Source organism: Pestalotiopsis fici, assembly GCF_000516985.1.
Source record: "Pestalotiopsis fici W106-1 unplaced genomic scaffold PFICI_Scf_3, whole genome shotgun sequence".
In the NCBI taxonomy this organism is placed as follows: Eukaryota; Fungi; Ascomycota; class Sordariomycetes; order Amphisphaeriales; family Sporocadaceae; genus Pestalotiopsis; species Pestalotiopsis fici.
The window spans coordinates 1207486-1223882 of NW_006917093.1; the positions used below are offsets into that span (position 1 = coordinate 1207486).

Sequence of the window (16397 nt, forward strand, 5' to 3'; positions counted from 1 at the left end):
TTCAGTTTATGAAATGACGGATCAGCCATCCCATATCCTATCTACCTTAATTCAAAAGGCTTAAACGTCCAGCCGCCAGCGCTTTGTACACTGGATCAATGACTTCTGGTCCGAGACTCTTGAGTGCATCCAGGTGACGATTCCTTCTCCTCGCTGCAAATCCCTTATCATCAATGCTTTGGCTTTCTCCATGAGGTCCAAACGTCCAGTAACCGCCGGGCTGCCATGGGTTTTGCCCCTGAATGAACTCGATCCATTTCTTCTGCATCTCGATGGACACCGCCTGTGCCGCAGGGTTAAAGGACAAGTCAAACGCACCAAACACATAGAGAAGGTCAACGGCGTGATGAGCTCGACTCGAAGACTGCCAAGGATTAGGCTGGTCCACCAGAAAGCGGAACACTGGACATTTGGCCTCCTGCCAGGTTTCCGTCATCATCTCAACTGGTAATACGAATCTTGCGTCATTTAGAAAGTCCAATGCACCATATTTGCATGCAGAAGGTCGATCCTTCACGATTCCATACAGCCTGGACAGATCCGCGCTGGCACTTCCTGCGAGTTCGAAGGCCTCGGCAATTTGAGGTGCGGACAGCTCTTGCATCCCATTGTGCCATAGAACAGCCTGTATAAAAGAATATGAGTCAGTCTTGGAAGTCATATTGATATGTTTTTGATCTTCAACGTCGCTCACCTCATACTCCGTATCCCCAATAAGAAGCCTTTCTACCGACCCGTGTTTAGTTTCCCATCCATCAAGCGGCTCTTCGGCTTGAAGGAAGAAGGACACGAGCCCAAGTTCTGCTTGAGCTTCTAGCAACTTCTGGACCGGCGCATCGCGCATTGTCCATTTCCCGAGATTAGACAAGGCGCCTTCAAGCCTGCCAATAACAACACTCCCATTCGTTCGAGGTTGAGGGGGTGAAAGATAAAGAGAGCCAGATTGAAGAATGCATTGTCGTACCGGGGAGCCTATGGCCATGTGAGCATGACAATAGACAGCACCAGCGCTCTCACCTGCGAGAGTAACATTTCCCTGCAAATCAAACATTAGTATCATTATTAAAGAAGAGGGAAGAAAAACACCCTTGAACTTAAAGCCACTTACAGGGTCACCACCAAAATCAGCGATATGCGACAAGACAAAGTCGATGGCCATTCTTTGATCCTTCAAAGCGAGATTCACTTCACCTTTTCCATCCCCGAACGCGAAAGCATTCAGTCGATAATTGAACGTGACCACTATCATGGGTTTGGAAATCGTGATTGACCTTGCAACGAGATTTGTCGGATCTGAGCCGAACAATATCCTTATTAGGTACACTTCATTGAAGAAATACAGAGGTCACCATAATTGAAGAAAAAAGTAGTTACCACAAAGTCTGGATGAACTTGTGCCAAATGACACAGTTTGTGAACCTCCTGTATTAGATATGCATTAGTCTCATAGTTTTTGGCTGTAATCAAGGTTCGTCACTAACATACCATGGATCCATATAAGAACTGGTAGACAACTTCTGCTAGTTGAAGTCTTGGAAAAAGCGGGCGCGGTAATATCAAGATTGAGGCAGAGAAACTCGTCTTCTACTTGCTCAGCTATGGTCTCTTCTGGCGGGATTCGAAGCAAGTGGCGGAAATCTATGTGATTTTGAGGGCATCTCGGACTGTTGAACAAGCCTCAGCATTTACATCGTCATACCCATTATGATGGTGGCAAAGTCTCGGGAGTTCGCATGCGTACCCGTAAGACGTGCAATCAACGTTACCAGACAAGGTACTTGGGGCCGTTGGTGGTGCGAATCTTTCGGAAATACCTGCGTATTGCAGGCCACGAAATTGCCAGACATTACCAAATTGTAAGCCGTGCAAAGTGGCGCCCAAAGCGCTATGCTCCAAAGTAGCAGGCTTGTCCATCGCTAAAGATTTGTTCAGTCTGTCTGCCCAGAACCCCCTCTTTTTTTTTTCCTTCGGTGCGAGACTCAGTATCAAGTGTCGCTCAGAATCCCGACTACGACGAAGCCACGATGTGCAAATAGTATCGTGCTGACAGCTTCATAGGCGACGAAGAGGCTTCACTGTTTCTCGTCTCGAAGCTCTTTCTTTCCACCACCACTGAGGTGTCTTCTGGCTTGTCGCTTGCCCGGCCTTGTCCCACCTCCCGGCTCCAGGGCTGTCCCACACGTAAGTCCCACCTGTCCCACCCGAAGGTCCCCCGAATCTTTTTTTAATCCCATGTGGGCCCTTCGGTATTCGGTAGCTGTTGTCGAGCGGTAAGGTATAGCATACATAGCAACCCTGCCGCATCCCCGGAGCAGAAATAGATGAATGGCAGGTATGCAGGCACCAATAACATCCGGCCGTTATTAATCCAAGTAACAAGGTAGCATGCTATGCATATGCTTCGATCGGAAAATTTTGTCGCTCAAAAATCTAAGCGAGCAAAAAGATCGGCTTGCTGTTCATGTCTCGTAGCCCAGGTGCAGGTTCACATATCCCCAGACATATGTAGCGAGTTATCCGACCAGAAGGTCTTGGTAGCCACGCTCGAATTTGATGCATTCCACGAGCATTTCGCATGCCCATCTGCATTTTCCAGTATTATCTTAATGGACCATCATTGGTTTTTGTTCCCCTCTTACTCCACGCGCTAGAACGGCGGCCCATTCCGCGGCTGGTCGGCACTGGCATTCTTCCCCCGTAAGCGGGGCCCAGGTGACCGACCCCAGGCGCGTTCACCTTGATCAATTCATCACCTGCATCCGATGCACATCTTCCTCTGCTTCACCAACGCTACCCAATCGAACGGCTAGGGTCCTGTCACGTATATGAGGATGTCGCGAGGCACAGGCCCAAATTACAACCCGATATCCGCCCGTCGCCGTTCGAAGAATGCAAACCTGCACGTTTTGCCGTCGGACGTTTCAAAAGACAGAACACCTTGTCCGCCATCAACGCTCCCGTAAGTACCTAGGGCTAGTCTCAATCTGCGCGCATTCACCGATGACTTTCAACAGACACGGGTGAAAGACCATTTTCATGTTCCAAATGTGGCCGGCAGTATTCGCGAAAGTGAGCACCATCCTATCCTGTCATGTTTGGCTAGAGTCTGGACTAATGTGGCTGCTCAAGAGATGTGCTGCTGCGCCATCTCCGGCTCCACCGCCGGCAGGAAACAAATGCTTCCCCTGAGCAGCCAACGGTTCAAGGCGGCGTCAGCGCAAACGTCGGAGAATCACGTCTTGAAGAGCAACCTAATTCCGAGCCTCGGATCCTAGAAGCCGCCCTTGACTCTGGAGATTCCCAAATAGTATGCCCTGCCTTGTTGAGTGGCCCCAGTGGCTCACAAATGGATATGTTGGCAACCCCTATCCAAACCGATGGCGCCACCCAATGGTCAAGAGCTCTACATGACAACGAGGGCTCACAGCCAGAGCTCGTAGCCTCAGCACGCAGGCAAGAAATAGGGAAGCGACAGCAAAGACACCGGGAGCACTCCACATCAACCGCTGCCATGTCGTACGGAGGGGCCAATGGTATCAGCAACATAGAGCCGCAAGGAGGCGTGTCATACGGCGAGTATGGTTCAGATACGGTACAGCACCAGCTTGACATGATAGGTATTCAGCCACAACTCTGGCAAGTTTTTGAGGTACAACCATGTTAATTGGCAGCAGGGAGTCCTCACACTGCAGACGACCAGATCTCCACGGGCTTCCTCGACTTTTTGTCATCCGACTCCGTGCTGTTCAATTTCGATGTGCCCTCTGGTCATAACAGCCCAAGGACCCATCTGAGTACCCAGTCATCCGATCGTGCTGGCAATATTCCAGCAGAGCGTTTCAGCCAGGTGGCGCGGCTTTGGCCGATCAGGACAGCTGAGAACTCTGCACATATGACTCGATTCAGTTTATGGTCTGAAGTAATTGAATTCGCTGGAGATAATATCTGTACGGATCCATCTAACTCCAAAACATCTCCCTCACTTTCGATTGGGGATCAAGACGAATCCAAGTGGGGTCTGGATGAAGACAAACGACTGCTTTTAATGCAAGAGCCCATGGCAATTGGCATCGATAATCAGACTGGCATGCTCGATAACAGGCCGATGAACTCGGATTTTCCGACTACGCGGCTACTAAATATAGCATTAGATTCAGCATTTCGGCAGCCGCAGTCTGTCTTGGTATTTATACATCGAGCCACATTCTCTGCCAAGACTGCGTCAAACTCAATCATTTTTCCTCTCTGCTTGCTAGGGCTGGCGACGCTCGATTCACGGGCAGCCAAGGAGCATACACTTGCCTACTTACCGGTATTAAAATATTAACCCAAATCTAGAAGAACGTGGCTAGTGTAAAGCTAATACAATAGTCAGATGGCGACAGAGCAATGTTGCACTCAATTGGCACATTTCCAATCTCAAGCAGGAAATTCCCTGGAGCTTATCACTAGGCTGATCTCAGCCACGCTGCTCCTAGCTACTTGGTCGATGATCCCTTTGAATGTATGCGGAAGAATTTCTTCTCCCTCTCCTTCCATCAATCACATGCGTTGACTCAATTGCTAATGCGATTCCAAATGCAGGCATCACGTGAGGAAACACTGGTTCAGATGCTACACATGCAAGTCATGTTGGTAAGAATATGGACAATACTTTTTCTTTCCTTCCGTAAGGCTCGTCTGCAAGACTGACTAGAATTCTTGAAACAGCGCGCCAAGAATGCTGGTCTATTACTACCGCCACAAACTGGATGCTTATCACTATCTCAGGGGCTTCTTGAGAAAATCCAGGGACGCGCACAATCACGATCCGATGATGTTCCAAGCGACGATGGCCTATGGAAAGCCTGGGCTCGAGTCGAAAGCGTTAAACGGTGAGTAGTGTTTCATTTCTGCATCTTTCAACCTTTTAGTGCCATGTCACTGACAGCGATAATGTCGGACAGCTTGGTTTCCGTGCTGACTGTGATGGATGCATGGTGGTCACACAACATGAGCTCAAGACCACAACTCTCATCCAATTATGTAGGACTAGAAATGCCGGGCTCAACCAGCCTCTTCCGCTGTACATCCGCCAGGACATGGAGACGTCTCATTGACGAGGAGACTAAGATCTTCAACGACTGCGCACTCATTCAACATTATCCTCTGTTGATACAACTACCAGGCATGGATGATCCATCACCAATCAGTGTTGTCGGGCTCCTTTCTACTGTTTGGATCCGCATCAATGAAATCTGCCTCTCGATGCCAGTATATGCGCAGCCACAAAACCATTCCTCAGTCATGCCCCAGAGGATTGTTGCGTATGAGGAACAGGGAAAACAGCTGGGATACATTCTTTACGAGATCCACACAAAGTACACTTCGTTTCTGCAGCTTAAAAATCCGAATTGCCTTGTTTTGTGGCACTTTCTCAACCTTCATCTATTCTGTCAAGTCTCCATCTTTGAGTTGGCAGCGGGTCACAGTGGTGCCGAGAGCGCGCGCACCGCTCTGCAAGAAATCGCAGCCTGGTGTCACAAACCAGAGGCACGGCGTGCCTGTCTTCACGCTGCTGGCATCTATACTGCCATGAGTCGCCTGCGCATCAAGGATGGGACCATGTTTCACTCTGAGGCCTCGCTATTTACGGCAGCTCTGGTCCTCGGCCTATACGTATTCATGATGCAGCCGGAAACAGACTCACAACACGGTAGTGACTGCGCTACGCCTGAGACCAATAGCAGCCAGAGAGTTGAACCCTACGAATTTCTCAACGATGTCGACTGGTCAACTTTGCGCGGTGGCCGACTAGGATTGGGTGAGCCGTTACTGCCATCGTCCTCGTCACCGGCGGTTGTCGAGTTTCCCGTTCCTGTTGGTGGTGATGAACCATCGAGAGCCGCGCGGCAATTCATTAGAAACGGTGGCCCAGTGAGCTTCTCCGGTTTCATCTGTGCGGGTGGATATCAATCTGCAAAAATGGTGCTTCACGAGTTTGCGAGCTTGCTGGAGGGGATTGGCAAGTGGAAGGCAAAGCGTTATTGTTACATACTCAAAATCATGAGCGACACTTTGCTTGATATTGATGACAGGTAACCTTTCCCTAGCCTTGTGGACTCTGGAGTGGAGTAGCATACACTCAACACAAGTTTTGGCCTGAATAGCTGTCACAATGGCGAGCGATTAATTCCATACGGACATGTGATTAACATGTGGTTCATGTGCGAGGTTCGTTAAGAGATTCGTTCCATTGTCCATACCCAATGATACACTCGGCCATTAATTATCCGGTGTTTCCTACATAATTCCTGTTCTGGAACCGGATTATTTGAACCTACGTTTCTGACAAGAGCCATGCCAACAACCACCTATTCTCATTTGGCCGCGTGAATTGCTGTGCTTTGTGCACTAAGATCAACAGAATGGTAATAATCGGCGGCCGCTCTGCTCTTGGCCTTGTCCTCAGCTACACGAGCAAGCAGTTGCTTCACGACTGGATTTGTCGAGAAGCGGTCCTTGAGAAGTGAAGTTCGAGTCAGCACTAGTTGGTTACACAAGAAAGGACAGCTTGAACAATACGAGAAATCTTACCGGGAGCTTGCTCCAGACCTTGGGATCTGTGGCTTGTGATTGCATAACGCCGCAAAGCTTGCGCGCGTACTCTGTAAAGAGAAATGTTCGAGACGACTCGACCATTATAGTCATTTGATCTGCAATCATGATAAGTAGGGAACGTGAGATATGGGAAAGGGTAGAAGAGGTGGAAAGGGGAGGGGCGAGGGAGGATGTATGTATACTCCAATGGGGGCTCTCAGAATTCAGCAACTCACTTTCTAGTATTCTGCGAGGTTCATTGACTTGAAGCTTTACCTCGGTCACATACTCGTCGCTAAAGCCCCCGTGCGGCGTGTGGCCACCTTCGTAGCTGCAGCCACCCGGCAGAAAGTCATCGGATCGACCCAGTCCATTACCATAGATGCATGCCAACAATTCAGATGCACTATTTCGATGGAAGTAGGGGAGGCGGAATGAGTTGCTTGCCACATCCCATCGCGGACCGAACCACAAGTAATCGGCTAGAGGTACGTGTGGATCAACAGACTTGGCCGTCAGCACGGTGTTGACGCTTGGGTCTGTATGGTCGACTGTGGCAGAGTTCTGCGCTACAAATTTGGTCAAGTCGTACTTTGAGGTGGCGACGTGGTTAGTATGTTGGAATCATGTATTATGACACCCAAAATTGTGGGGGAATCTAGACCTACTTTGTATGGAACGCAGTTCCCATGCCAAGCTACAACATCAAATGGGCTATGGTCTTGTTCAATGGCGTAGTGCTTGCCAGTATTCTTGACAACAATGCTAAACGACCGGTGGAGGTCCTCATCAATGTGTGCCGTCGGGTACAAGAAGTCGCGCGGGTTGGCCAGCCCGTAACCCCCCAGGGGTCCGAGGTCGGGCAGCTCCCAGACGGAGCCCCAGACCTCGGCAATATGACCGCGGGCGGCCGTGACGCCGGGGCCGAGGGCGACCCTGAAGCGAACGCCGCGCTGGATGACGCATATCTCGCCCGGCTGCAGGAAGAGATTGCCCATTTCCGTCTGTACATCGATATTGCCGAGCTGGGGCGTCACCAGAAAGTCGCCGTCCGTGTTGCAGTACGCCTTGCCGTCCATGGACGCGTTGATCATGTAGACGTACAGGGCGATGCCCTGCTTCAAGTTGGGATCTCCGCTGCCACATAGCGTGTGCAGCCCATTGGTAAAGTCAATGGTTTCGTCTTCGGAGGGAAGTGGAAAAGGGGACCATTCTGTTTGCTGCGGCAACGGCTCTACAGCTGGATTGAGGGAAAGAAAACAGTTTTCAATGTGAGATTTGGTGTCGAGTTTCTCGTAACCGTCTTTGCATTGCAACGTTAGTCATTTGAAGCGGAGAAAATCTAGGACAAGAACAACTTACTATGAGCGGCTGATGGCCGAGCTCTGTACATGTATGTACTAGAGTTGACCGAGCGTGGCGCCACGAAACTAGACGATGTGATGCCTTCGGTGTAGAGGCCAAAGCCGCGATCCTGTGGATTATTCTGTGCTACTGGCAGTGTGCCGGGGATCACCTCGGACTGGTGTCTGTTGCCCCAGCCAGGTTGATAGTCGTACGGATCATTCTCCCTGGTCGGTTTTGATCTTTGAAGATCGGTGTAGTGGAATACCTTTCGAGGATCTGTTTCCGGCACACGTGGTTTTACTACAACTCCATTGGAAGGAGACATGCTGGGACTTTGGGACTGATTTTCAAGATTGCAGCTTGTGTAAGAAGTATGGGATCGATGATTTAATAATTGCTGCTCAAATTGAACAAGGTTGAGCTGATATATACTGAACAACTAGGGGGCGGATATGGAGAAATGCTATTTGCCGGTCCACATGATTTGCATGTAGAATCAGGGGTGACGAAAAGTGAAAGCTTTGCGTGCGTAATACAGACTATGACAGAACTTACTTATGACACCATTACTGCATCAAAACAACGTATGTCAAACATAATATATAGACTGTAATGTGTTCAATTGTCATCCTGTCCCACATCCCCTTGTATGGAGTAGTGGGACGCTACGGACGCTACCGCATGTTCCGGACGTTGGAGATGTGAATGTGTACGGGGTTGGCTCCCCACTTCTCCACCTAATGTAGAAGTGACATTCTCGTTACTTAATTGAACTGAACATCCCAAGTGTGGAAGAAAATCAAGTGCCTTTCATGAATGGTTCATTATAGCGGCCAATATCTCTTGTACAGAAGCCTCTTAAACATATGCGAACATGGCTAATGTAGGCTAGTGGCTGCAGGGGGCCATCTTTCTCGGATTCTGTTTGATCAACTTTTTGCTTGTTTTTGATCGTCTAGTGGACTAAAGACAGGCTTACATAATAATCAAGGACGAAATCAATACATATTAAAAGCAATGCTCATATTCCAAACTATATAGTAATTAAAACAAAAATAGAAGCGCCTCCATAATGCATTTTGATCTGATTCCGAGTCCCACTTGTTGTTAATCAGTGAACTCTCAAATGATGGTCATCTCTATAACTAGTGCCGTCTTTGATCAAACATTAGCACAAACCAGTGGCCTGAACCTAGGAGGTACACCATTTTACTTTGTTACAGAGCCCCTTTTATTGGAGCTCCTCTATGCATGACATACACCCGTCACGCTCTGCAGCTTGCTCATTCTTGATTCGACACGTTCGCCCAGCTTGGCAATATCAGCGACGTCCATGCCGCGGCGGATGGTGGCCGCCTTGGCAACAATGGCCACGTCGGCGAGCGCGAGCGGTGCCAGGATCAAATCCACAATGGCGAGGGGGGCATTGTCCTTGTCGTCGACAATGGTGTAAATGTCAAAGGCGGCGTTGCCGACGGTGCCCAGGATGGCAATGACGGCGGCAACGTCGGCGGCGCCGGCCACGGCGCTGGCCACCTCGCCCACAATGGGGATGAAGAGCAGCAGGGCGCTGATAAAGGCCAGGATGATGGCCTTGCGCTCGGCCTCCTCGATCTTGTCGGCCGTCTTGATCACCTCCTGCATGGACTCGACGCCCGAGGCAATCATGAGAATGGGCAGACTGATGGCGTCAATGAGCTCGTACGGATCGCCCAGGTAGGTGAGCACCTTAAGCTGGGTGAGGATGCTGTCAATCTGATCGGGCAGGTCGCTCGCGGCATCCAGACCAGACTGAACCGTGTCCTTGGGGTTGGTCACGTCGTCCTCGGTATAGCCCTGTGGCACGGGCACGTTGAACTCGTAGCCCTGGTTCCAGCACTCGGCGCCGTCGCCCTCCTTGTGCGACGTGCCCTCACACGAGTCGACATCAGTGTAGCGGCCCATGCCAATTTTGGCCTGGGGAATGCCGGTGGCATTAAGCAGGTCCTCGTAAAAGGCGGCAGATTTGTCCTCCGTCAGGTGCCACCAGATGCTCTGGTGGGTTCCGTAACCGCGCTCCGATAGATCCGGTGGGCAGGGCTCGCTCTTGTTCTCCCAATGGACGATGAGAGTCTTCTGCTCGATGGTGTGGAGTCCTTGGAGGATGCTGACCACGTTGTAGCAGTTCTCGTTGCCAAAGCAGTAGTTGCAGTCGTCGCAGAAGGAGCAGCATGTGCTCATCTCCATGATGTTGCAGGTGAAGTAGTCATTTCCATTGTCCATCATGAAGTCGTGGACCTGCGACGATGCACTGTCGGCCACAGCCTCTGCGTACGTGTCGAACTTGTCGTCATAGTCGCCGTTAACCATGTCGGTGAAATCGGACAGCTTGTCGTTGAACAGGTTCTTGAGCGACTCGATCGTGTACTGCGCCACACACCAGGACGGCCAGCTATTAATAGTGTCGTCGTCCAGGTCATCAAAGTCAAAGGGCCCGTCTGTGCACGGCGTCCATTCATCGACGTTTGCATATTCGTCGTATACCACGCATTCGTCGTCGTCGTCATACTCGCCACTTTCGCAAGTACCATCTGGATCGCCGTCGTCGCTGGTAAACTCCATCAAGTCCACAGCCCAGTCGACCGTACCTCTGAAGTTGTAACTGTTCCATAGTTGCGTCCGGCTGGTTTTGACGTCTTGGCTCATGTAGGCGACCCATTCCGTGTCATTATAGACCAAGTAGTCGGTATCTGTTTCTTCATCGTACCAAGAATCCACATTGGTCGAGTTGGAGTAGATGATGTTCTTGATCTCGGCGTTGGCAATGTAACCAGCAGTCACAGTACACATACCCTCGGCCGCCATGGAGCTATTATCCGAGTTGGCCAGGTAGAAACACTCTGGTCCGGTGCAACCAGCTTCAGCCATTTTGAACGATCTTCCGTAGCTGGAAACACCAACGGTAATCAGATAAGACGGAACACCAGCCTTGGTTATCATGGATAGGGCATAGTAAGTCTCGGTGAGGTTGACATGACTGCGCAGACAGTTACCGGTTTCACAACCGTCTTGACTCCACGAGTTGAGATAGTCCCATTGACCTGTCGCAATACTGTATTAGCGGACCGTGATTCTAGCCCATGGGATACCAACGGCGGTTATGCAAAGTGGTGTCTTACCGTGAAGATCATAGGTCATGTAAACCACATAGTCGCATTCCAGGGCCGACTTGTAAATCTCAAAGTTCTTCAAGTACCAGTAGGACGCGGGTGCAGCCATGGAAATTGTCTTATCAGTGTCAAGACCCAAATATCCACGAACTATACTGATGAACTGGAAATAGTAATAGCCGTCAGTGTCCTCACCAGCCGGGATGCCCGGAATGTCAGTAGCCTGTACATTTGTGAGCGATTATTTGCAAGAATGGGTGAATGGGGGACGTACACCAGGATATTCCCAATCAAAGTCTACACCGTCAATGTCTTCATCCTCAAGGAAGGTTATGATGTTCTTTGCAAAAGTCTTGCGGTTATCAGGGCTGATTGCCGTGCGCATCTTGTCATATGTGGATGCATCGGTGGAATAACCCCAGCCTCCAATCGACACAATTCGCTTTACCGGCAAGGCCTTGAAATCCTCCCACTGGTTATATGTATCGTTGATGACGACTTCAAAATCATCCGAGATGGTGGCAAATGCCCAGTGAATGTGCGTGTACTGGGTAGTGTCGATGGAAGCAGCCCGCATGTTGAGACATTCACGGTCCCAGTTCCATGTCTCGTAGTAACCAACGTAGATCTTGTCGGTAAAGTTGTGGGAGTTGTTCACAATGTCCGTTCCACAGTTGGAAATACAACCGTTCTCGTCCGAAGGAGCCGTTCCCGGGTTACCAGACGGACCGGTAGTGTTTGTACAGTACTGTGGAGTGATTCCGCACTGACCCCAGATATCGCAGCAGGCATTGAGCGGGCAGGGGTTGAGATCGGCCAGGGCCGTTCCGTCGGTAGGCATCTCAGTTCCGGGCACAGTAGGGCCACACTCGGCGTTGGCAACGGCATTGGGCAGCGGAGGGTCTCCTTCGCTGAGACAAATCTTGGCATCGGCAAGCAAGTCACCGCATCCGTTCCATCCCCAAGTAGTGCCGTTGTTGAACTCCTCGATCTCGGTGATGGTCAGGCCCACTGCCGCGCCAATGTCAGAGCAAGTGTCTCCAGTGTTTACCACATACTAAGAAGCAAAGTATCAGTAAAACCAGTCCATACAGTATTGAAAAGGTTTGCAATCGTTACATACGGTGTAGCAGGTACCATTGTCGTACATTTGGGGCGTATAGTCGGGCAGGTCGCCCTCAGAGCAGCAGACATGTTGGCCCGGCGACAATGGGTCATCGCAGAGACCATCGTTGTAGGATTCAAAGTCGTCCAAAGAAACTCCGCACTCTGCGGTCAACGAAGTGCAGGTGTCGCCAGAATAGATCTGAGTCGTGTCACATTCATCGCGCTTCCATTGATAGCGCAGGGGGTTTCGCGCCGTGATCACATGGTCGCGCTTTTCCGAGCTCGAAACGCCCACACAGTAAGCCTCATCGGCCCAGAAGCTGTAATTTGATTAGCAGAAGTCCACTATTGCAAATTCACTCCTATTGACTCACTTTTCGCAATCTCCAATGGCAGGATTCCACTCGTCTAAATAGAGGCGGCCCAGGTCAGCAATCATTTCGATGAAAACAGCATGGTGTTACCAGTAGGGGCGAGACTTACACAACTCATCGGTCGTTATACCATTATCGTTGGCAAAATCCCAACAGCCCTGGCCGGACGTCGGGATGGCATATGCATTACATGTGCTGACGATGCCAGTTTGTGTTGGACCCGGTGGCGTGACAGCTGCAGCGGTGCTGGTGCCTGTAGACTCGGATGTCGACGCAGTAGATAGGAGCGTTCCTGACGATGTTTCTGCGTCGGAACTCAGTCCAGTGGAAGTCGAGGTTCCGAGATCGGCTGTGCCCGATGATCCCGTTGCAGAAGACGTCAGAGACGCAGTGATGGTTCCACTAGTCGTGGCAGTAGAGTTGGGATGGATGACTGTAATGTTGGACAGAGTCACGGCAGGGTGCGTGTACTCGTAGATGGTCGTGTTGGCGATTTGGCTGGTCTCTGCCGACGTCAAGGACGAGGCATTGAGGCAGAGGCCATTGCTCCAGGACTGCACCGAGGACTGCACCCAGCTCAGGTCGGCAGCGTTGTTGATGGCAACGCCGAATGTGTGCTTTGAGCTTCCCTCGGATACACATCGCTGCGCAAACATGATCTCGGGGGTTACCGTGTCCGTGTTGTTGACCATGTCAATGAGCTCGGCCAGAACGGCAGTGGTCGACCCTCCGTTGTCAATGGCGGCACCCACAAACACTCCAACGATTGAGCCCGTAGAGTACGAAAAGACCTGAGAGAGATCACAGCTGGCGCTCAAGTAGCTGGACACCTGTGCAAGAGCATTCGCCGTGGCGTATGTAAAATAAGAACCATTGCCAGACGAAGCTACATCCAAGGAGACATCGATGCTACTGGCGCCTGCGACACATAGATCCGAGTCGGCATCAGTGTCGCGGTCAACCAGGCGGCGAGAGACGCTGGGGACCTCATCAGGGAGAGTGCAGGCTCGGATCTTGACAGTCGTGGAAGGATCGTCAAGGGGATTGTGTAGAGCAAAGTCGAGCAGCATGTGCTTGTCGCAAGCTTCGACGCGCTTGACATTGGTGTAGACTGACCATGCACCTCCTGCGGCTGTATCACAGGTGACAGGGCATGGATCCCGGGTAGAGTAGCTCTTGGGGACATCACCCGCCAAGGCAGAACCCGCGAGCAAGGTGAGGAATAAGTTGCGAAGTACAGGTTTCATGCCGGTGCAAAGACCGGCGCCCGTGGGAGACATGGTGAAATGAAAGGCACAAGGTGTGTCTGCTGACCTTGGTAGCCAAGAATGGGCAGTGAGTGAATGACTGAGTTGGACGGAATGACAAGAAATGTAGAGTCTTCACAGGTATTATATTCAGTTTCGTACATTCCATCGTTCCGCGTTATGTTGTGGTCCTCTACCTACATGACAATTTCCCATGCTAGGTCCCTCTCAGTCATCCGATCATAGGAGCCGGCCGGCCAGGCCACATGGATGTTGGAGATGGTTCTGGGCTCCTGTATGGCTTCGGTCCGAAAGTGACAAGGGATAGACAACACTATAGAATTGGCCCCCAAATTCAGGGCATCGGATATGTGCTAAACTATTTGTAAAAGTGGTGCGACAGGATCATAATTCCTACTTTAGACGGGCCCACTCAGTCGGTATCAGATCATACACAAACTCTGGCATGAGAAATCGACTCCCAGCCTGGCAAACCGAGGTCTATGTTTTGCGAGAGCTGTGGATTAAATTTTACACTGCATACAGACTATTGATTTTTCCAGGTTTGATCTGGGCAACTTTAGTCTGGCCATGTACTGGTATAATCCACCACAACTGTTTGTAAGGATCTGGCCCTAGGCCTCCGTTATGTCTAGATGAATCCTTGACCCTTGTGTTTATTATTACGACCCGCATCGGAGCCGGAGAGAACTTTGAGTTTTCACTCATTACTATAACCTGGTCTCTCTCTGGTCATTCTTAAATTCAAAATTTCTCTATCTACGCTTTCACATCTTACTTCAGATATTTTCTGCTGTTTGTTTGCAAATATTCCCTGTTGCACCTGATCGACACCTGCGGTCGTTTCCCCTTGGTTACCATGAGGGCATTCGGTTTCTTCAGTTATGGCTTCGGCCTCACGCTTGTCAACCTGCTTGGATACCAGATCTCCAGCGCTGCGGCAGATTCAACCAAGATTCACACAATCGAAACGTATTTGAAATCTTTCTTGCTTCTTTACCTTGACGGGGCTCTCGTGTGCTAATACAACTCATCTCAGCGTCGATCTGTACCTTGCCTACTTGAGTGATGAAGAGCTCGTGTCCAATGGCGCTGCGGATACCTATACTATCGCTCCTGACTGCGTAGGCGTAGCCGGCAGATGCTCGTTCAAAGAGCTCATGATGTATATGGCTCAAGGCTCGGCAACCAGAGAATGGGTGTCTGCGCCCAAGGATCTCACTGCCGCGCAGGTCCTGTCTACATCGCTGGATGAGCTTTCCAATGACGTGGGAGCTGGCATGCTGAAATTCACGAAGACATACAGGGGAAAGACCACGACATCGATAAGGACAGCCTTCAAGATGGTGGATTGCGGAAAGGTTTTACCGGGAAGCACTAAATACAACGAAGTGCTGGAGGGACTAGGGAAAGTTGTACAAAAGCTCAACAACTTTGGTGTGCTCACCCCGAGCCAGCAGCAGGTGGTGGACAAGTTCAAGTCTGCTTCAAACGCGAGTTGGCAACTTCGCATTGCAGACAACGACTCTTACCGCAATAAAGCCATGGCCGAGGAATGGGGACTGACGGAGGAACAAGTATCCAAAGAATTCACCATTGACGGTCTGGATGGAACTTACAGGAAGTACGACGCGGAGAAAGCAGCTGCAGCCGCGACGAATGAGGAGAGAACGGTCACAGTCACGCAAGCCGTACAAGCGTCTGATGACTGGGCGGACACAGATTTGCAGGCAAGCAAACACATGGGCATGATCAAGTCCTCTTCGGAGATGTTGTCTAGCGTGACATGCGTACTTCGGTAGTGATGGAGGACTTCATACTACATTTCAGAGAAGCAGAGTGGGAATGTCGGGCGGGTGCTTATGTACCTACCTACGTAGGCACAAGGGTTTGGACCAGGGGATGTTAGATGCTGAGGTAGATTACCATGATCGTTCATGTATGCTAGTGGTACTTTTCTTAGACATCAGTAATTGGGAGACGCATTTTGGGACTAGTCAATACATGTCTAGAGTTCGAGTAGACTGCCATACCATGTTTCCGTCATCAGTCTCTTGCAACACAGCAGATAGAACAGTGGTGTTGCCCCGTGTGGTTTTCTGAACTCGCAAGTCTTGTGGTTGGTTGCTCCTTTCGGGAATCGTCGTCCATATCACGCAAGTCCCATCCATTCCCGGTGCCAATCACCTCGGCGGCAAGGCTTATATTTCTCAAAGACCCCACAAGCACCTGAAGATTGGCAGGGTTTGCAGTCGTCGGGAGGGAGGAAGAACCTAAGGGAGGAAGAAAAAAAAAAGGTGACCCCTGGCGCCCTGCAAGGACCCGGCTCGGCGTGCGGCACAGCACTTAGTTAAGGTAGTAGTAGTGGGAAAGGTCCACTTGCAAATACCCACATTTCACGCTTTTTTAGGCGCATGTAGGATCGGGTTGGTACATGTATAATCAAACAGGTACACATTTGCCTGCCAGGTGACTAGACTTCCCACAAACAAGGGTCCATCTAAGAAAAGAGAACCACAAAGGGCACAAATAAATCCCTAGTGGGTATGTCATACCTGGATCTCCTCGCTGGA

General features: G+C 50.5%; 5 protein-coding genes across 5 annotated transcripts; 2 read left to right on the top strand and 3 right to left on the bottom strand.

Annotated features, from left to right (window-relative positions):
* Positions 1-46: 46 nt before the first annotated feature.
* On the bottom strand, positions 47-1159 carry PFICI_04565 (uncharacterized protein; the record flags this gene model as incomplete). Its single annotated transcript, XM_007833146.1, has 3 exons — positions 47-625; positions 695-1036; positions 1109-1159. 3 exons carry the CDS (start codon positions 1157-1159, stop codon positions 47-49), a joined length of 972 nt encoding a protein of 323 aa, XP_007831337.1.
* Positions 1160-3346: 2187 nt separating this feature from the next.
* On the top strand, positions 3347-6081 carry PFICI_04566 (uncharacterized protein; the record flags this gene model as incomplete). The annotated part of the gene is made up of 6 exons (XM_007833147.1): positions 3347-3617; positions 3675-4312; positions 4376-4504; positions 4585-4635; positions 4711-4874; positions 4947-6081. 6 exons carry the CDS (start codon positions 3347-3349, stop codon positions 6079-6081), a joined length of 2388 nt encoding a protein of 795 aa, XP_007831338.1.
* Positions 6082-6359: 278 nt separating this feature from the next.
* PFICI_04567 (uncharacterized protein) lies at positions 6360-8251 on the bottom strand (the record flags this gene model as incomplete). Its single annotated transcript, XM_007833148.1, has 5 exons — positions 6360-6500; positions 6577-6695; positions 6816-7170; positions 7248-7882; positions 7942-8251. The coding sequence occupies 5 exons, from the start codon at positions 8249-8251 to the stop codon at positions 6360-6362; spliced, it is 1560 nt and encodes a 519-aa protein (XP_007831339.1).
* Positions 8252-9171: 920 nt separating this feature from the next.
* PFICI_04568 (uncharacterized protein) lies at positions 9172-13836 on the bottom strand (the record flags this gene model as incomplete). The annotated part of the gene is made up of 6 exons (XM_007833149.1): positions 9172-11006; positions 11085-11298; positions 11350-12132; positions 12199-12502; positions 12557-12590; positions 12666-13836. The coding sequence occupies 6 exons, from the start codon at positions 13834-13836 to the stop codon at positions 9172-9174; spliced, it is 4341 nt and encodes a 1446-aa protein (XP_007831340.1).
* Positions 13837-14683: 847 nt separating this feature from the next.
* Positions 14684-15626, top strand: PFICI_04569 (uncharacterized protein; the record flags this gene model as incomplete). The annotated part of the gene is made up of 2 exons (XM_007833150.1): positions 14684-14796; positions 14864-15626. The coding sequence occupies 2 exons, from the start codon at positions 14684-14686 to the stop codon at positions 15624-15626; spliced, it is 876 nt and encodes a 291-aa protein (XP_007831341.1).
* Between the last annotated feature and the right edge of the window lie 771 nt (positions 15627-16397).